We start from the raw sequence: 21,831 nt of genomic DNA, 5'->3' as shown, positions 1-21,831 counted from the left end.
GAAGAACATAACTCAGGTGGGGGCAAGGTGAAAGCAGCACAGTAGGGTGAAGGAAATAGAAATAGATGACAAAGTAAAATAGAGAATACAGAAAAGGGAATAACTCCAACTTCAAAAATGGGAAGAACAGGCAGCGTAGATAACTTCACTCAACACTTAACTGATTCCAGAACCTGCAGACTCACTTTCAATGACTCTACAACCCATGTTGTCCGTATTGTCTACACATATTTATTTATTATTTATTTGGGGGTTTTTTTGTATTTACATGGTTAGTCTTCTGCACATTGATTGCTAGTTTTTCACTGATTCTATAGTATTCTTTTATTCTACTGTGAATGCCTGCATTATGAATCTCAGGGTAGTAAAAGGCGACATGCGTACAGTACTTTGATAATATATTTACTTTGTATTTTGAGAAAGGATAAGAGAATTAAAAATTCAGATAAAGTATGGTAAAAACACCCTAGCAGGATTGATTAGAGCCTCTTTATTTGCTTCATGAACATGGAAATTGACCTTTATCCAGATAGTTTTTCAGTACAAATGGTGCAGAATCCCTGCTCTGCCAAATTTAATAGCTTGGTCAGCTGCAACAAGACAGAAAGAGAACAACTCATAAATGGGAAGGATTGGGAACATGCAGGGGAGTAGATATGAAGGTTGTTTGTTTGGTAGATCAAGGAGAAAGGGAACCACAAGTACAGCTATCAAAGGTGAAAGGGTACTCCAGAGGTAGAAACGAACCAGAAGCTGCAATATGTGATTGGTACCACAGCAACATCTAGTACTTTGCAGTTAATTATATAAAATACAGCATACATTATGCTGAAGCATAATCATATTGCTTGCTAGTAAAGAAATAAATCCTTTTAATCAGCTTGTGATGACGCAAAACTCTCAGTACAACAGATGTGGTTACTCCATTTAATACTGATCACGTAGCTTGGTTGAATTCAGGTACTGCCTTTTCTTTCGCAGGACACAGTGAAGAGAGTGAATCCTCGTAGTTGGTGAAGAGAGACAGTGAAACAATTAGCTCATCTTACAATTCAATATGATCAGGAAGCAACATTTTTAAGAAAACTTTATCTTGTCAAAAATGTTTTTAAAGTTATCGAATGAAGCATTTTCCCTTTAAATACTGTGGTAGAGAATTTCAGCTCCAGTTACACCAGCATTATTCACATTACTGTATAGGCTGGAAATTACCTTTGACAAATGTTTTGAATGACAAAGAAAAATGTGCCATTTCTTGACATCCATTGTTGGTATGGCAAGACAAATGCATATTTAAAGAAAGCCTCAAAGTCTAAGCAGTCTTAAAAGAAATTCAGTTTGACCACCTTAAAACCCTCAATGGCACAACCTCATGCCAATAAATCTCACCTCCATAAAATATACTGATGCTCAGAAACCAGTGTGTTTTTTCACATTGGTTGTTTGTCAGCCTTGGTTTAGGTACAGTTTGTCATAAATTCTAATGTATTTATTTTCCTGTAAAAACCTTCAAGAAAACAAATCTCAAGGTAGTTTATGGTGACAGATATGTATTTTGATAAATTTACTTTGACTTAGACTTAAAATCGGGCCATTGTCAAAATGGCAAGCAAAATGTGTGTATATACTGTATATCTCGAAGACACAATGACACCAAGCAAGTTCATTTGATTCCACACAATTGGTTTATCGATCATTACAGAATGTCTCTCTGGTGCTTCCCACTCCCTCCCCTCTCCCTTCCTCTTTTCCCAACCATACCTTCCCTCTCCCTGCCCCCTTCCCACTCTCAGTCCACAAAAGAGACCCATGTCAGACTCGGGTTGATCATCACTCACATACAGTATGTCATGAAATTTGTTTTTTGTGACAGCAGTACAGTGCAATACATAAAATTACCACAGTACTGTGCAACAGTCTCAGACACCCTAGAAATAGACAGATAGATATATCTCTGAGACATTTGCACAGTACTGTACTTCAGTTAGAAACCAGTAGAACCCAACTGCCAAAACTGTGTGTATGTAAATATGGAAAAGTATTGAAGGAAGATTAGTTGATTTCTTTTTAGACTCATTAAATTACTGTACTTTGGACTTTACCTCCTGAAAGTGATTGGAATGATTCAATTACATACTTCAATTTACCTCCTGAAAGTGATTGGAATGATTCAATTACATACTTCAAAAAGGGAAATTCATATACACTTGAATAGGAACAAAACTCACAATGCTGTGGGGCCAGGAGATAGATGAAAGCAGGTAAGTGGGATTATTTGGTCCCTCTTTCAAAGAGTTACTCAGGTATGATGGGCTAAATAGTTTCTCCTTTTCTGTCACACATTCTGTTCATAAAATAATGAGAGCATTGAAATCAATATGAGTATTTATAGTATAAAAACTTTTCACATCTAATGTTAAAAACACAGAAATAGCTTGAAAGTACAAAACCAAAGAGGAATTGAAAGAAATACAATTTCAAAAAGATTAACAGATGGTATAGTCACAGCTCTAAGACACAACAGTCAATAAATATATTAAATGCTTGGAATATTTAGATGACAGAGGGATGCATTATTAAAGTTTTAACACAATCTCTTGGCATTGTTGGGCATATGGTCAAGTGGTTAAGGCGTTGGTCTAGTGATCTGAAAGTCGCTAGTTCGAGCCTCAGCTGTGGCAGTGTGTTTGTGTCCCTGAGCAAGGCACTTAACCACACTTTGTTCTATTGTCTGTGCAAGGAGTGGCGCCCCACACGGACTTCCAATCTGCGCCTTGTAAGGCATGAAAATGCTCAGTGCAGGCCTCTCATGGTCTGAGTTGACGTTCCCTCCCTCTCCCCCCCGCCCTTGGCAGCAGCCATCATTTACCCTTGTTTTAGTGTCATCAGAAGCCGATGATGTCAGTGCAACACAAACCCATTCTCTACTGTGAAACACATTATATTAATAAAGGGCATTAGAGAATACAGCCTACATTCCAACTCCTAGCAATTTAAACCCAAAGACCATATAAAATTAGACTTGAAAATAAAAAATGTCCGGAGGAATAAACTAGTGATCTAGAATGTAAATTTCACTCTCATGCATTCAACAGCACTACAAATTGCATCTTTCATTCCCTCTCTAGTGGCAGAAGTATTACAAAGTCTTATAAGAAATATATGGTTCTATTTACCAAATGCAATTATTCTGAAATTCAGGAGCAAATTGTGCTACAGCAGAGGTAAGAAACAAATAGTAACCAAATTACATCAACAATCAAAACAAAGGCAAAACAAGCTATTCCAGTCACCTGTCTATTCTTCAAATGAAAAAACAATACAATGCTCTTAAGAGATGAACACTGGTCAAATTCAAAGAGCCTGGAACTGGAAGTTTTGATACTTAAAGCCCAACGCTTTATTTTTTGGCCTGCTGATAGGAGAATAATTGCCTATAAGTTTGTTTCAGAGAGCAGAGAACCAATGATACAACATTAAATATCTAAACAAGAGGACACGTACATTGTACTTCCTTATCAAGCACCAAGTGCATTGAAACCTTCCTTCTCTGGCTTTAAGGGGCAAGTCAAACCTATAATAAAGTGAAGGAGGAAAACTCGGCACTGGATGTACTCACCTTGTATCCTTCCCTGGCTGCTATGGGTACAAAACTAAATTCTATTTGATTTCACAGCAATGCTTCAGGTTTTCCATAATGGATACTAACATGGCTCAAAATGAAGAGAGATAGACCTTTAACAAAACCATTCAATACGCTGCAGAAATCAAACCATTAGTCTGCATCAATATTTAGCTTCACAAGGTGTGTCCGTGTAGGTGTAGGTGTGTGGCGAACAGTACCAGTGGAATCACTCAATCAACAGGATTTTGTCCCATTTCATTACAGTACAACTGTTTAATTTTGTTTTGATCACTGTGAATAACCCAGTCACAGCTTATGAGTTATTTTTAAAGTAAGGAAATCCACATTTTTTTGAAAAGAATCCTCATACTGTTTCCTTATCATGTCTATGATCAGCTATGTAAGGAACTTAGGCTTCCATATCTGAAAATTTCCGTTTACCATAGCTCTGAACTAGGTTGGAAGTGGTGATTTGGACAGCTTGTCCCTTCTCCCACTTTTGGAAGTCATTCAATCCCTTTTGACCAGCTCGAAACAGTTCTCGCTCCAGTTCATCCAGATGAGCCACTAGTGTTGAAATGTCCTCATTGTATGCATTCTGTGAGGAATCCATGATCCGACGGAAACGATTGACAAATGTCTGTGCCAAGAGTAATTTTAGTCAGAGTTTACAGAACAGTACATCTAAACACCAGCATATGATGACAGTACAAATTCCAACCAGAATGGAAATACTAAGGTTATTCCCAAATTAATCACTCCAGGAGATTGTAAATGAATGCATTGATTTTGCACAGTTTGCAGTATAAAATGGTGCTGAATGCAGTAGTTTAAAAATGAACCTGCTATACTAGTAACTATTAATTGTAGCTTAGGTTACAAATTTTATTGGCTAATATTCTTTAAAACCCTCCATTAACTTGAACTTTTTACTGGTTGTTATCTACCACATATGACATTTAGGCAGTTGCACCTCTACTCAGACCTACAGTTGCAAGAAAACGTTTGTGAACCCTTTGCAATTACCTAGTTTTCTCATAAAATGTGGTCTCATCTTCACCTCAGTCACAATAATAGACATACACAGTCGGTCTAAACTAATAACACACAAACAATTGTGCTTTTCATATCTTTACTGCACACATGGTTTAATCATTCACAGTTCAGGCTGGAAAAAGTATGTGAATCCTTGTATTTAATAGCTGGTAGAACCTCCTTTAGCAGCAATAACCTCCACCAAACATTTCCTGTACTCGCTGCTCAGACTTGCAAGTTAGTAAGGAGGAATTTTAGGGCATTCCTTCATCCGAAACAGTTTCAGTTCATCAATATTTCTGGGATACCTTGCATGAACGGCCCTCTTCAGGTCACGCAACATCATCTCAATTGGGTTAAGGTCTAGACTCTGACGACTATTTCAAATCCCGAATTTTCTTCTTTTACATAGAAACATAGAAAACCTACAGCACAATACAGGCCCTTTGGCCCACAATTCTGTGCTGAATATGTACTTACTTCAGAAATTACCTAGGGTTACCCATAGCCATCTTTCTAAGCTCCATGTACCTATCCAGGAGTCTCTTAAAAGACCGCCACACTGTCGCCGGCAGCCCATTCCACGCACTCACCACTCTCTGTGTAAAAAACTCACCCCTGACATCTCCTCTGTACCTACTTCCAAGCACCTTAAAACTGTGCCTGCTCGTGTTAGCCATTTCAGCCCTGGGAAAAAGCCTCTGACTATCCACACGATCAATGCCTCTCATCATCTTGTACACCTCTATCAGGTCACCTCTCATTGTCCGCCACTCCGAGGAGAAAAGGCCGAGTTCACTCAACATATTCTCATAAGGCACACACCCCAATCCAGGCAACATCCTTGTAAATCTCCTCTGCACCCTTTCTATATTTTCCATATCCTTCCTGTAGTGAGGCGACCAGAAATGAACACAGTTCTCCAAGTGGGGTCTGACCAGAGTCCTATACAGTTGTAACATTACCTCTCAGCTCTTAAACTCAATCCCATGGTTGATGGAAGGCCAATGCACCATATGCCCTCTTAACCACACAGTCAACCTGCGCAGCAGCTTTGAGTGTCTTTTGGACTTGGACCCCAAGATCCCTCTAATCCTCCACACTACCAAGAGTCTTACTACTAATACTATATTCTGCCATCATATTTGACCTACCAAAATGAACCACCTCACACTTATCTGGGTTGAACTCCATCTGCCACTTCTCAGCCCAGTTCTGCATCCTATCAATGTCCCACTGTAACCTCTGACAGCCCTCCACACTATTCACAACACCCCCAACCTTTGTGTCATCAACAAAGTTAGTAACTCATCCCTCGACTTCCTCATCCAGGTCATTTATAAAAATCATGGAGAACAGATCCCTGAGGCACACCACTGGTCACCGACCTCCATGCAGAAAATGACCCATCTACAACCCCTCTTTGCCTTCTGTGGGCAAACCAATTCTGGATCCACAAAGCAAGGTCCCCTTGGATTCCATGCTTCCATACTTTCTCAATAAGCCCCGCATGGGGTACCTTATCAAGTGCCTTGCTGAAATCCATATACACTACATCTACTGCTCAACCTTCATCAATCTGTTTAGTCACATCCTCAAAAAATTCAATCAGGCTCATAAGGCACGACCTGCCGTTGACAAGGCAAGCTGACTATTCCTAATCATATTATGCCTCTCCAAATGTTCATAAATCCTGCCTCTCAGGATCTTCTCCATCAACTTACCAACCACTGAAGTAAGACTCACTGGTCTATAATTTTCTGGGCTATCTCTACTCTCTTTCTTGAATAGGGGAACAACATCTGCAACCCTTCAATCCTCCGGAACCTCTCCCGTCCCCATTGTTGATGCAAAGATCATTGCCAGAAGCTCAGCGATCTCCTCCCTCACCTCCCACAGTAGCCTGGGGTACATCTCATCCAGTCCCGGAGACTTATCCAACTGATGCTTTCTAAAAGCTCCAGCACATCCTCTTTCTTAATGTCTATATGCTCAAGTTTTTCAATCCACTCTAAGTCATCCTTGCAATTGCCGAGGTCATTTTCCATAGTGAATACTGAAGCAAAGTACTCATTAAGTACTTCTGCTATCTCCTCCAGTTCCATACACACTTTTCCACTGTCACACTTGATTGGTCCTATTCTCTCGTGTCTTACCCTCTTGCTCTTCACATAGTTGTAGAATGCCTTGGGGTTTTCCTTAATCCTGCTCTCCAAGGCCTTCTTATGGCCCCCTTTTTAAACCATTCTGTTGTTGATTTACTCTTCCATTTTGAATCATCATCTTGCTGCACCATGCAACTTCTACTAAGCTTCAGGTGACGGACCGCTACCCTGACATTCTCCTGTAAAATGCCTTGATAAGATTTTGAATTCATTGCTGCCTCAATGATAGCAAGCTGTCCAGGCCCTGAGGCAGCAAAGCAGCCCTAAACCATGATGCTCCTTCTACCATGCTTCACAGTTGGGATGAGGTTTTGGTGTTGATGTGCAGTGCCCTTTTTCCTCCAAACATACTGCTGTGCATTTCTGCCCAGAAAGTTCAACTTTTGTCTTATCTATCCACAGACCATTGTCTCAGAAGTGTTGCAGAACATTCAGGTGGTCTTTTGCAAATTTGAGATGTGCAGCAATATATTTTTTTTTGGAGAGCAGTGGTTTCCTCCGTGATGTCCTTCCATGAAAACCATTCTTGTTCAGTGTTTTTCTTGTAGTGGACACATGAACAGAGACTTTAGCAAGTGATAGAGATTTCTGCATGTCTTTTGCTGTTACCTTTGGGTTCTTTTTTACCTCCTTCATCATTGCACATTGTGCTCTTGGTGCGATCTTTGCAAGATATCCACTTCTAGGGAGAATAGCAACAGTACTGAGTTTCCTCCATTCGTAGAGAATTTCTCCTACTGTGGGCTGTTGAACACTCACATCTTTAGAAATGCTTTTGTAGCCTTTTCCAGCTTTGTGCATCTTTACAATTCTCCTTCTAAGATCCTCTGAAAGTTGTTTTGATTGCGTCATGGTGCACTTTTTTTTAAATAGGGCAGGACACCTCTACAACCCACACCTCCAATCTCATCTCATTGATCGGAACTCCTGACTTCAAATAGCTTTTTTAGAAGGTACTACCCTAGAGGTTCACATTCTTTTTTGAACCTAGACTGTGATTGTTTAAATGGTGTACTCAGTATTGATGAGAAGTAGTACAATTGTTTGTGTGTTATTAGTTTAAGCAGATTGTGTTTGTCTATTGTTGTGACTTAGATGAAGATCAGACTGCATTTTATGAGTAATTAATGCAGAAAACTAGGTAATTACAAAGGGTTCACAAACTTTTTCTTGCAACTAACTTCCAAAAAGGCACTGGGCCCTTTACAGCAGTGATGCTTCTCAGTTCTGCTGTGGTTTCACTAATAATTGAGTATTGCAATAGACAATTGAAAATAATAATTATACTGTAAAGTAACTACTCATACAAATAAATCACTTCTCGTTCACTACTATACTAGAACTGGAGACGATAATTCTTTCAAAACAGTTGACAAGAACCAAGTTTTACTGCACTCAGGCTGCATAATATAACAAATTTTTATTGTGGGGGGGGAGAGGAGGGAAAGAAAGCCCTTACTAATGCTAATTGCTTTATTATCATGGATGCTAAAGGAGCAGGAAATCAAACTCCCAAAATACAATTCTTGATAAGTAATTTCAGGCCACCGTGGTCAACCTGTCAAGAATATACTGTCAGCTCTATTAAACATGCATTATCATTTTATTCTTTAAGTTTGTCTTTCATTATTAATTATGGTTTTGATAAGAGTAGATAATCAGGTGAGACCCAGCAAGGAAGTTCTATTATCAGGAAAATTAAGATGCATTTAATTGGTATTATTCTCATTATTAAGCTGGAAGTTTGTTGCTTAATGTCCACGACTGGTTTTAAGCTCTAATCATTGGCTGAAAGCAATTCTCCAATGAAGTGCTGCATAGTCAAAGATGCTCTCTTTTCAATAAGATACCTTCCAAGAGATCTGCCTACTCTGATGACTCAGCTGTATTTTAGAAGTTCTCATGGCTCTATTCAAAGAATATTTTCCTCAATACTCTGGTTAGCAAGTTGTCCCGAGTCACTAAAAGCCAGGACTTGCCATTGAGAAATATCAAAGATGTTCTAGGAGTAAATATAATAAGTTGCTGATAAATCAGTTGGGACAGTATGAGATATGATAAATTCTATGTTAAAGAAACTCTTTCTGTCACACAGCTAATCGAGTTATATTGTTGCTTTTCATGTTAAATCTTCCCCTTCCCACTCATAAATTGCTGGGGAACAGTATATTCAGGCACATTTGGCTCAGAAACACAGGACATGATAATAAACTAGCAAAGAAAGGATGAATAGTGACCTGATCTGCAGCTCAACAAAGTTAGAAAAACAACCGTACCTCATTAAAATTATTGCAAAACAAGTCAAAAACTCAGAGAGAGAGACAGAGAGAAGAAGAAATAGTAAGCGGGAATATCTATGATAATGTGGAAGACATTTTTTTCCCATTTATTCCGTATACTCCAAACTATCAGATACTCCACTTTCTTTCCCTCCCTCAATTTTTGCTTGAAATATGTTACACATTGAACTTCTTGCCACTAGTGAAAACCAGCTTGAATATTTAACACTGCTTCTCTTAAACATGCTGAATATTCCAATTTTATTTTCATTAATCACAGAATTTTGTTATTGTTCAAATAAATAACTGACATATTAAAATGCAGCAAAATGGAATACTCACCTGTAGGATAGTCTGAGCAATTTCTGTATTCTCTGGATTGTTAAAATGCAGCAACTGTGTTCCAAACCCATAATAATACGGCCCCATTTTGTGCAAATCCACTACCTTTGCATCAGCACTGAAAACAGTCCGCCAACCATCTCTATACACTTTTGGAATGCTGGCAGACACAATGCGGCGTTTGGGGTCACACAATCCTTTAGCCATCCAAAGAGGCAGTTCTATCTTCGTACCCTTTTAAAACAAAAATAAACTCATCTAAAAATTAGGTAGCAGCAACTCAATCCAAAACTAAGTTCAGTTGGTAATTCTTGGAAAAATGGAAATTTGGGATGTTCATCACTTGTGAAAACTAGACACAATAAGCAAAAAGGAAAGCAGGTAACACTTTTTACATCCTTAGTGTATTCCAAAACAATGAGAAACTTTAGAAATAGAAACACAATCACTGTTTCTAGGTAAACATGGCACCAATGTTGTCTCACAAGTAGGGAGGAGATAATTGATCTGATAATCCACAGCAGTAATATTGGAATTGTAGGCAAGTGTTAGACAGGACATCAGAACTCACATGCTCTTACTTATCTATGGCTATAAATATTTAAATGCATGGGCTAGATTCAGTTTAGAATTTCATGCAAAATGATACCTTTGATAGCGCAGCAAAGAACCTTCAACCTTCCAATACCAGAGGTGAGAATGTCATCACCAAATGAAAGCTTTCCATGAATTTAAATAAAATTTCGCTTAAGGAATAAAATATAATTTGTTTAATCCCATGAAGAAATCCTGCTAAAAAAACAGATTAATAAAGCTTTTCACAGGAATATGCAAATTAAATTGCTTAATACTTTGTGTGCCGTGGTAGTGTAGCACTTAGCACAATGCTCTGACAGTGAGAGGGTGTTTCCCCGAGTTCAGAGTTCAATTCCAGCACCATTCCGTAAGGAGTCTCTGTGCATCCTCCCCGTGGAATGTGTGCGTTTCCCATGGCTGCTCTGCTTTCCTCACACAGTCCAAAGGCGTACCAGGTAGGCTAACTGGTCATTCTAAATTGTCCCGTGATTAGGTTAGGGTTTGGTTGATGTGGCCTGAAGGGCTGGAAGGGCCTACTATGCGCTGTATCAGTAAATGAAGAAATAATAAGTAAATAGATAAATAACCCAGAATTTATTTTTCTTGCCCGAGTCATCTTTAGTCACTTTTTTTTAATTAATAGGGAAAGCACTTCCAAAACATGTGGTTTAATATAACTATAAATGTTCCTTTAGATACTGTTGCCATAATTTCTGGAAATGGATCTGGTATCTATGCCCAAGATATTCTCCAAAAGGAGATTTAGGATAACAGTTCATCACATTTTGTTGCTTGTTCTGATAGACTCAAGTAATTCCCTCTGACACAAAGTTGTCTCCACCTTGAAGCTCCATTTAGTGTCAGTATGTGGTTTCCACTGGCAACTCCAACCACCTCTGCAGGAGCTCCTTGAATTCAGGATGGTTTGCTTCCACTGCAGAACCATAGGTTCTGAAGTGAGTCAGAGTTCTCAACAATGTCTGCAGACTCTGCTGGAGATGGGGCAGTAGGAGCTAGAGAGAATGACCAGGGAAGTTGACTGGATTATTTATTCCATGTTGTCTGTGCATGGCCTTTATGTGCTTCCAAAGGGATCCAAGTGCATGGTGCCTTCTTCAATGCCTCTGGCAGTTTGACCAATCTTTGGCTTGGAATTCTCACAAGGATGAAACCTCTTCTCAAAGCTGTTTTGATGACATCGTCCTGAAAGTTGCTTGAGGGCTTGCTTTGGGAACTCAGTGTCAGGCATACAGACAACTTGGAATGTCTATGAAATGTAATTGAACATTGATGTTGAGGATACTGGCTGGATGAGGACATTGACTTTAATGAAGGCACCAAAGTCTATACCTGTTGATTTAACATGTTAAGTAGGATAGTAAATTGTGAAAGAGACTACAGATTATGCAAGTGGGCAAAGATCTAGAAACTGGAATTAAATGTGAAAATGTCTATTTGGACAGTTAATTTTTAACAAAATCTAATCAAAGAAAAGAGAACATGGATTTGCTCAGGGACATGGATGTTCAAGTGCATGATTCACAAAACATATCACATGGTAGGCTGTTATAGAAAGTAGAGTGGCTGTTCCACATGGTAGGCTGCTGAGGAAGATTGTTAAATGACAATGGGATATAGATCAGTTGGAAATTTGGGCAAATAAATTTCATATGCAGTTTAATCTAAGGGTATGTCCACACTACACCAGATAATTTTGAAAACGAAGCCTTTTCTCTTCGTTTTGATCTCCCGTCCACACTGAAACAGCGTTTTCAGCCCCCGAAAATGGAGATTTTCGAAAACACTCTCCAGAGTGAATAAATCTGAAAACACTTAATATAACCGGCATAGTGTGTACGGGGTAAACGGAGAGATTTAAAAACGCTGTCATGACAACACCACAACAACAATGCTTTTTACTGCTTCTGCTTGGTACTGCGCAAGCTGTTATAACACGCAGTCGGTGTGAACGGCGCGAGTTAAATTGTAAAGTGAGCTTTTTTGACTGTTTAAAAACGCCATCATGACATGCCGGAACAGATGTTCGTTGTTTTCTTGAACGCAACCACCTAACAATTTCAGAACAAACGGCAACGAGACTGAAGCCAGAAGGGTTAGAAATATGCATGAAATACTTTGACCCATAGCTTACTGAATAAATAAGTATACTCACTTTGCCCTGTTTTCTGTCCTTGCTTGTATGAAGGTGGTTTACCTACTTATGCAAGTACTTCTCTGACAATAGATGTGTAATAGCCTAATGTAACATTGTATGGAAATAACAAGATAACACTGATGCAGACGTTTTATACATTTTTTAAAATTTTTATTGAAGGAATGACACAATACAGAATATATAATGGGTTACTACCCCCAAAACAAACCTCCCCCCACCCGCCCTCCCCAAACATATCATGGCAGCTAATATATCTACAACACAACAATTCACAAATACAAGTACGGACATTTCACAACCATACCCCCACACTACTTCAAGACGATGGCTCACACACATCTGCAACATGCCAGATGATCCAAAATACACCCATATTTACAATTCATCAACCACCCTGTGAGGTAAATTATAAGCGTGTTAAATGGGAGGCAACTTCCCAAATGCCCTCAACTAGTAGGTAATTCCTTAAGACTCCCAAAATATGATAAGAAAGGTCCCCATTTCGAATAGAACTTTTTCACAGACCCCCTCAAAGTGAATTTAATCTTTTCTAATTTCAGAAAAAACATTACATCTTCTAACCAAGCAGCAGCAGTTGGGGGAGTGGCAGATTTCCAAACCAGCAAAATTCTCCTACGGGCCAATAGCGATGTAAATGCAATGATATCCGACTGGCTTGCATTTAAACCCAAATCATCATCTGCCACACCAAATACAGCTATAAGCGGGCAAGGTCTCAGTGTCACCCCCAAAACCTCACTGATAATTTTAAAAACCAGTGCCCAATAGTCATCAAGCCGAGGGCATGACCAAAATGCATGTACTAAACCAGCCGGAGAGAAGGAACACCGGTCACAGCCAGCGTCTGTCCCAGGGTATATGTCTGCAAGTCTGGCTTTACTCAAATGTACCCCGTGTAAAACTTTAAATTGTATGAGCCCCAGTCTAGCACATGATGATGAGAAATGAACCCTATTCAATACTTTTGCCCAATATTCCTCCGCAAGATCCATACCGAGATCGTCCCCCCACCTACTCTTAGTTTTGTTTAGATCTCGAACTCCCAAAGACATCAGCTGAGAGTATAGTTCAGAAATCAGCCCCTTATTGTTAAAGCTAAGAGTGAATTTTTCCCATAACATAGCAGGCGGTAGAACAGGAAAAGAGGGAAATTCTTCCTTGACAAAGTGGCGAATCTGCAGGTATTTAAAAAAATGATTATGCAGAAGGCCACACTTACCGCGCAGGTTATCAAAACTATCAAATATGTTATCAGTATACAATTCCTTAATGCGCATAAGACCGTTCAAACCCCATTGTCTAAAAGCTGAATCGAATGTGGAGGGAGGAAATAAGTGGTTTTTATGAATGGGGCCCAAAACTGAAGCTGATATGAACTTATAGTGGCAGCGAAATTGATTAAAAATTTTGAAGGTGGAGAGCACGACCGGGTTAGATGTGAATTGAGAGGATTTCAATGGTAAGGAAGAATACACCAAAGCTGGGAGAGACTAGGAGTGGCAAGACCGTGACTCAAGCAGGCACCAGATTATATCTGGCCGGTGAAGCCAAAATAATACTTTTTGAATGTTCGATGCCCAGTAATAATGAATAAAGCTAGGAAGACCCATTCCACCTACGTCACGACCTCTTTGAAGAGTGTGCTTATTAACCCTTGGGACCTTATTTTCCCAAATAAAGGAGGTTATAGCTTGATCGACTGATTTAAAAAATAACTTAGACAAGAAAACTGGCAAACACTGAAACAAATAGAGAAATCTAGGAAGTATAGTCATTTTCACTGACTGAATTATCCAGCTATAGTAAGGGGTAAACTGCGCCATCACTCGAAATCAGCCTTCATTTGGCTAACCTGAGGCCTGTAGTTAGCTTCAAACAGAGATGTAAAAGAGCGAGTAATATGTATTCCTAGGTATACAAAACCATCTTGAGATAAAGGAAAGGGCAAGGATTCCTGTCAGATCTGTAGGGCCAAGTTATTAATGGGAAAGCATTTGCTTTTTTGAAGGTTCAGTTTATAGCCAGAGAAGGCTCCAAATTGACCTAATAATGACACAATAGCAGGACTACTACCTATAGGGTCGCTAATATAAAGTAAGAGGTCATCAGCACATAGGGAAACACGGTGTTCCATGTCCCCTCTTCTAACACCTTGAAATAAAGTAGTTGACTTAAGTGCAATAGAAAGAGGCTCAATTGCAAAAAGAAGAGGGGACAATGGGCAACCTTGGCGAGTGCCACGTGTTAATGGGAAATAGTCAGATCAAAAATAATTTGTCTGTATACATGCTAAAAGCGAGTGGTATAATAGCTTAACCCAAGCTATAAATATTCTGCCAAATCCAAATTTCTCCAAAACACTAAACAAGAATACCCATTCCACTCTATCAAATGCCTTCTCTGCATCCAAGAAGATAACAACCTCTGGACTTGGAGAATCACTGGGTGAATAAACCACATCAGCCAGTCGACGGATATTAAAAAAAGAATAGCGATTTTTAATAAAACCTGTTTGATCATCTGAAATTATCTTGGGAAGGGGTCGTTCTAAACGACATGCAAGCACTTTAGCCAAAATTTTCACATCTACATTCAGAAGTGAGATGTGGCGATATGATCCGCATTGAGTCGGGTCCTTGTCCTTTTTAAGAAGTAGTGAAATAGCTGCCTGTGAAAGAGAAGGGGGTAAGGAGCCATTCTCCAAAGATTCCTGAAACACTTCTAGAAGGACCAGTATGAACCTATCCTTAAATTTCTTATAACATTCTATTGGATAACCATCAGGACCTGGGGACTTACCACTCTGCATAGCCATAATGGCATTATTAATCTCTCCCTGCCCAAGAGCCCGATCTAGGTTCTCCACCTCCTCTGGTTCAAGAGTTGGTATTTCCAAATTATCTAAAAAACGTTCCATATTTGTTTTATCTGAGGGGAACTCTGAGGCATACAGAGAGGAATAAAAAGTTGCAAAGATGTTATTAATCTCTTTTGGATTGCTTGTCAAGTTCTGGTGCGTGTCTCTTATCTGGGGAATAAGTCGTGATGCAGCTTGACGTTTCAACTGATGAGCCATAAGCCAGCTCGCCTTGTCACCATATTCATAATAGAGGCCACGGGTCTTAAGAATTAATTGTTCTGATAAACTTCCCTTGCAAATCAACCCGGCTTTTATATAATTCCGCAGTGGGTGCCTCAGAGTATTTTCTATCCAGGTCCCAAATAGATTGCAATAACACTTGCATTTCCTTCCTACGCTCTTTATTGGCATGTGAAGTATAAGATATTATTTGACCCCTCAAGTAAGCTTTTAAAGTTTCCCAAAGTAAAGAGTACGATACCGACTCAGTTTTGTTAGTCTCGAAGAATGTGTCAATGTTAGCCGATATATAACTACAAAATTTCTCATTAGAGAGCAAAACATAGAAACATAGAAAATAGGTGCAGGAGTAGGCCATTCGGCCCTTCGAGCCTGCACCGCCATTTATTATGATCATGGCTGATCATCCAGCTCAGAACCCAGCCTTCCCTCCATACCCCCTGACCCCTGTAGCCACAAGGGCCATATCTAACTCCCTCTTAAACATAGCCAATGAACTGGCCTCAACAGTTTGCTGTGGCAGAGAATTCCACAGATTCACCACTCTCTGTGTGAAGAAGTTTTTCCTAATCTCGGTCCTAAAAGGCTTCCCCTCTATCCTCAAACTGTGACCCCTCGTTCTGGACCTCCCCAACATCGGGAACAATCTTCCCGCATCTAGCCTGTCCAATCCCTTTAGGATCTTATACGTTTCAATCAGATCCCCCCTCAATCTTCTAAATTCCAACGAGTACAAGCCCAGTTCATCCAGTCTTTCTTCATATGAAAGACCTGCCATCCCAGGAATCAATCTGGTGAACCTTCTTTGTACTCCCTCTATGGCAAAGATGTCTTTCCTCAGATTAGGAGACCAAAACTGCACACAATACTCCAGGTGTGGTCTCACCAAGGCCTTGTACAACTGCAGTAGTACCTCCCTGCTCCTGTACTCGAATCCTCTCGCTATAAATGCCAGCATACCGTTCGCCTTTTTCACCGCCTGCTGTACCTGCATGCCCACTTTCAATGACTGGTGTATAATGACACCCAGGTCTCGTTGCACATCCCCTTTTCCTAATCGGCCACCATTCAGATAATAATCTGTTTTCCTATTTTTGCCACCAAAGTGGATAACTTCACATTTATCCACATTTATCCAAAAGGGGGTTAAGTCTCCACAGAGGCCGTTCTCTAACGTTTAAAGGAAAACGTAGGTCCAGTTTCACGGGCGAGTGATCAGATATAACTATAGCAGTGTATTCAATTTGTCTAATCATAGGTATCAAGGAGTTACCTATAAAGAAATAATCTAGCCTGGAATAGGAGTGGTGAACATGAGAGAAGAAAGAGAATTGCCTAACTGATGGATTCAAAAATCTCCAAGGATCCATATAACCATTTTGTTGCATAAACATCAAGAAGGCCTTTGCCATACCAGAACGTGTTCCTCTAGGGCAAGACCTAACAAGCAGTGGGTCAATAGCACAGTTCAAATCTCCGGAAAAGATTAGCTTATGTGTATTCGGGTTAGGTATTAATGACAAAACCTTATTTGCAAATTGGACATCGTCCCAAGTAGGAGCAGAAACATTTACCAAAATAACAGGTATCTGAAAGACAGAGCCAGAGACTATAATAAAGCCACCATTAGGGTCACTGATTACATCAGATGGTGTGAACTGCATTCTTTTGGTGATTAATATTGCCACCCCCCTGGACCTACTATTAAATCTGGAATGAAAAACCTGACTAATCCATGCTTTATGAAGTCTATTATGGTCCTCCACTCTTAAATGTGTCTCTTGTAAAAATAGTATATCTGCTTTTAATTGTTTCAGATGAGAGAAAACTTTAGCTCTTTTAACCGGACCATTGAGCCCCTTTACATTCCAAGAAATAAACCTCACAGGGTGGCCTCCGTCAGCAGCACTCACGTTAACCATATCAAAAGGCACACAGGGCCTACAATCCAAAACAGTGCAAGGGTATAAGTTGCACACAATAACGCACAATGAAAAGAAAGTCTGATCAATCCGTAACACACAAAAGAATAAATTGCCATGGTAATCCCCCAAAACACTCCCCCCACCCCTTTACGCAAACAACAAAAAAACCCAATTAACCCCCGAAACCTAGATCTACCTCCCCAATTGAGGATGATCGCAGGCAGTACCCAACAAAAAACTTCCAAGGCGTTCCTCATACAACCCAATTTTCAATCTAATCTAGGGTGGCTCCCCTCCTTTACATTTATCCTATCACTTATACTACCTTTAATATAACATATAGGCTAAAGATGACACAGGTCAAGCTAAGCATTAAAAACAAAAGAAAAACACTAGGCAACTTAAACGCCTGAGATACAAATCCCAAATATTTACATTTTGCAGGTTGAAAGTTTTTGTTAATCAGTTTCAGCAGCATAGCAGTTCGACCCGATCGCGTTCCACAAATTAAACTGAAAAAAATGAACAAAGAAGTGGATTGTGAAAATTAACAGTTTGCCTCGGCATGAGGCCCCTTCAATGCTGCATGAATAACCTTAAAAAAAAGTCATTGCTCTTCTCATTCTTCTTCTCCCCAGCGCGAATGGTAAAACTCTTTGGCCGCCTCTGGTGTATGGAAATAATGCTTTTCACCTTCATGCATGACCCAGAGCTGGGCAGGATACAAGAGGCCGAACCTGACCCCTTTCCCGTAAAGCAGGGATTTCACCTCCTTGAAAGCCGCTCGTTTTTTACCCAGCTCCGCACTAAAATCTTCGTAAAAAAACACGCGGTGTCCACAGAAATACAGCTCCTGCTTCCATCTATTGATGACGCGTTGCTTATCTTGAAAGGAGTGAAAGCAAACCAGGAACGTTCTTGGTCTCGTTTGCTTGGCTCCAGAGACACCGGATGGTTTATGTCCGACTCGGTGAGCACGCGAAAGTACGAGAGGACTTGGGAAAAAATTTGTCCCCAGCACTTCATCAAAAAACTCGGTCTTAAATTTAACAGGGTCCGAACCTTCCAAATTTTCAGGAATGCCGACCACTCTCAAATTGGATCTCCGCGACCGATTTTCGAGGTCATCTAGCTTTCCCTTCAGAAATGCGTTTTCGCTCTGCAACGCTGCAATGGCGGCTTCGGCGCTCACCAGTCGGTCACTGTAATCATTCAGGCCGTCTTCAACCTCATGAATGCGTTCGTCATGTGATTCGTAAGCAGACATAATTTGTTCCATGGTAGCAGTCACTGGTGATAAAGCATCTTCAAGTTCTCTTTTTAAGGCAGAATGCACTGCTTGCGTCATGTCAGTAATAAGTACTAAACGAAGCCTCTCCAAGTCGTCGGGTAGCGCAGGTCCGGGTCCAGCTCCAGCAGCGTGCAACGGCGCCATTACTGTAACATCCGCCTTCTTGCTCGAGGCTTTGCTATCTTTTTCCCCAGTTTTACTTCGAAGGAACATTCTATTTGCCATTTCAATGTCCAGCTATGTCCCGCGTTGTTCACAATGGTAAATATTCAGTTATCTCGAGCATACGGCAAAGATAAACAGGTAGATTTTCAATAAAATCAGGAGCCACACTCACACGCACCGACTCACTCCATACTCGACCCCGGAAGTCGTTTTATACATTTAACAAGGTGCTATATTAATGCAACAGAGTTAGTCAGTTTTTCAATGTTCGTCGTCAGCCGGGTCATACTGTCCGTGAACTCCCTGTCGGTTGCCTCCATACACTCCAGTATTTGTTTTTTTTTAAGTTTTAAGTCCTCCTGTGCGACAGCCAAGAGCAATTCCTTTAAAGTTTTTCTACTGTTACCTGACAAACGCGCACTAAGTATACCGTTCCCTCTTTGCTTGTTTTCTGTGTGTCCTGCGCGTGCCCAGTAGGAGGAGATTCGCCCAAATATCTGCCTAATGTGGACGGAGGTATTTTGAAAAACGCTTAGTGTGGACGCCTGTCATTTTTACTCGAAACCAGCGTTTTCAAAATTATCCGGCATAGTGTGGACGTAGCCTAAATAAATCCACTGTTGAACTTTGAGAGGTCAAAATGTAAGAGAAAGGTATACAGAAAATGGCAAGACCTTTAGGTGAATCGATGTAGAGAGGTATTGTAGGGTACAAGTCCATAGCATGCAGAGACAGGCAACACAAGTAAAAAGGATGGTAAATTCGGCATATGACATGCTCCCTTTCATCGTTTGAACTTTAGTTAGGCTACATTAGGAATACTGTGTGCAGTTCTGACACACACTAAAGCAAGGATAGGGAGACTTCAGAGAAGGTGCCATAGAGCTTTACCAGGACGCTGGCTGGATTAGAGTGTAAAAACAGTTTGGACAAACTTGGAAAGTTTTTTGCTGGAATGTCAGATGCTGAACCATATAACATTATGAGAGGCATAGATAGGGCAGAGAGAGTCTTCTACTGATATGGAAATGTTAAATACTAGAGGGCATAGTGGAGGGGGGATTCTTTTAAAGGAAATAAACAAGTTATTTCTTTATATAAATAGAGCAGTAGGGCCCTGGAATGCCCTGCAGGGGAGTTGGTAGAAGCAGACACCATTGAGATATTTAAGGGACATTTTAACAGACCTATGCTTTAGCGTGCATCAAAACTGCACACAATATTCCAAATAGAGCCCAACAGCTTGAAGGTCTTCCTGATTTTTAAACTGACGTTCCAAATGAAGCCATATGCCTGCTTTACCACCTTTTCCACGTGTTGCCTTCCTCTGCATGCTTACCGACTTGTAACCCAAGACACATGGGGAGGCGTGAAAGCGTAGTGGCTAGTACAACACTTTACAGCAACCTATGTTTTTAGTTTATGAATAAGCATCTAAGGGTAAAACAAATTAGAAGATGCCCCTGGCGATATATCAGAAAATAAAGTCTAACCTATACAAATAAGATAGCAGCCTGCTTTCAGAGTGTCTGCCCATATATTGAGTGAAATGCCAATGTATTTAATTAAAAGATCCATCCAATAAAACCGAGTCCACACCAATTACTTGTACGTATGCCAAACATTACACCAGCCGATGTACACGCATCCAGCAGTAGGCAGGCCCTCTCTCTTATCGGAGAAAATCTGCAGATGCTGGAAATCCAAAACAACACACACACACAAAGTGCTGGAGGAACTCAGCAGGCCAGGTAATATCTACAGAAAAGAGTACAGTCGGCGTTTCCGGCCGAGACCCTTCATTAGGCCTCTCTTACCTCGGGGATGAGATCGGCCTCACTGCCCTTATCCAGAAAGCCAAGACGTGGCAGCACCGTCTCTGTCCGGCATGGGACCTTCTCCTGGGTCATCAGGATGTCGTCCAGACTGAGGAAGTTTTCCTCCAGCCCTCCCGGAGGCACCACAATATACGATTCGGAGCGCGGCATTGGGATCCGATATTCGCAGGCGCAGCTCGGGCCACCGGTAGAGGACCCGCCGCCGCCACTCAAACGTCGCGCGCTTCTCGCTAGGGAAAAGCAAGCGAGAGCCGATACTGCGAGCGACAGAGTCGGGCGCAGAACGATCGATTTAGCAACTCAGAAACTGCTGGTGGAACACAGCGGGATAGGGAGTTTCTACGGAGGGAAATGAAAAGCTGACATTTCGGGCCGAGCCCCTTCATCAGTTCTTCCTGCATTCTGTGTGTGTGTGTGTGTGGTTCATTTCCTTCCACAGATACTGCCTGACCCGTAGAGTGTGTTGCGCAAGATCATCAGCATTTGCAGAATTTCTTATGTCAATGATAGATTTAGTTTCTGGCTTTAAATTATTAGATATGTAATTATCTCAGTTAAATTCCAAAATATCGGCGAAAAACATTGTCTAACTTAATTTAGTGAGGAAAGTTTGTCAAATGTGTGTTCCGGGGTTCCGTTCTTTCAGTTCCGCCGGGGGGGGGGGGGAATTGGAATTAAAGGATGAGGGATGGTTTTACTAGTTAATGAAGATGTCTCGGCGCTGCTCTGTCAAGACCGACTGGAGAACTCGTCTAGTGAGGCGTTTTGAGTGGAACTGAGGAATGAGAAAGGTATGACCGTGTAATTGGGGCTGTGTTATGGACCAACAGTCCGCGGGATTTAAAGGAACAAATTTGTAGAAAGATCGCTGATGCTGCAAGACCATATAACCATATAACATAAGGTTACATAACCACAAGACACATAAGGTTATTACAGAGGGGGATTTAACTTTCCACATATTGACTGGAACTCCCATACTGTGAAAGGACTAGATTGGATAGAGTTTGGCTACTGTGTTCTGGAAAGTTTCCTTAATCAGTTTATAGAAGTCCCAACGAGAGTGTGCAATACTTGATCTGTTAGGGAATGAGACAGGGCAGGTGACAGAAGTTTGTGTAGGAGAACACTTTGCATCTAAGACCATAAGGAGCAGTTTAGGCCATTTGGCCCTTTGGCTTTCATCATGGCCAATCCATTTTTCCTCTCAACCCCATTCTCCTGCCTCTCCCCCCAAAGCAATCAAGAATTATCAACCTCTGCCTTAAATATACATAAAGACTTGGCTTCCAC

At 40.7% G+C, this 21,831-nt stretch overlaps 1 protein-coding gene across 1 annotated transcript; it reads right to left on the bottom strand.

The window, feature by feature from the left end:
- Positions 1-2,170: 2,170 nt before the first annotated feature.
- Positions 2,171-20,797, bottom strand: gins3 (GINS complex subunit 3). Its single transcript, XM_063066697.1, has 3 exons — positions 20,518-20,797; positions 9,447-9,680; positions 2,171-4,265 (listed from the first exon to the last, which is right to left on the bottom strand). Exons 1-3 carry the CDS (start codon positions 20,686-20,688, stop codon positions 4,035-4,037), a joined length of 636 nt encoding a protein of 211 aa, XP_062922767.1. The 5' UTR covers positions 20,689-20,797; the 3' UTR covers positions 2,171-4,034.
- Between the last annotated feature and the right edge of the window lie 1,034 nt (positions 20,798-21,831).

The sequence above is a fragment of the Mobula hypostoma genome, chromosome 14 (assembly GCF_963921235.1).
Source record: "Mobula hypostoma chromosome 14, sMobHyp1.1, whole genome shotgun sequence".
NCBI lineage: Eukaryota > Metazoa > Chordata > Chondrichthyes > Myliobatiformes > Myliobatidae > Mobula > Mobula hypostoma.
The sequence above is the reverse complement of the archived record's forward strand: the minus strand, read 5'-3'. Positions and strand labels throughout refer to the sequence as shown.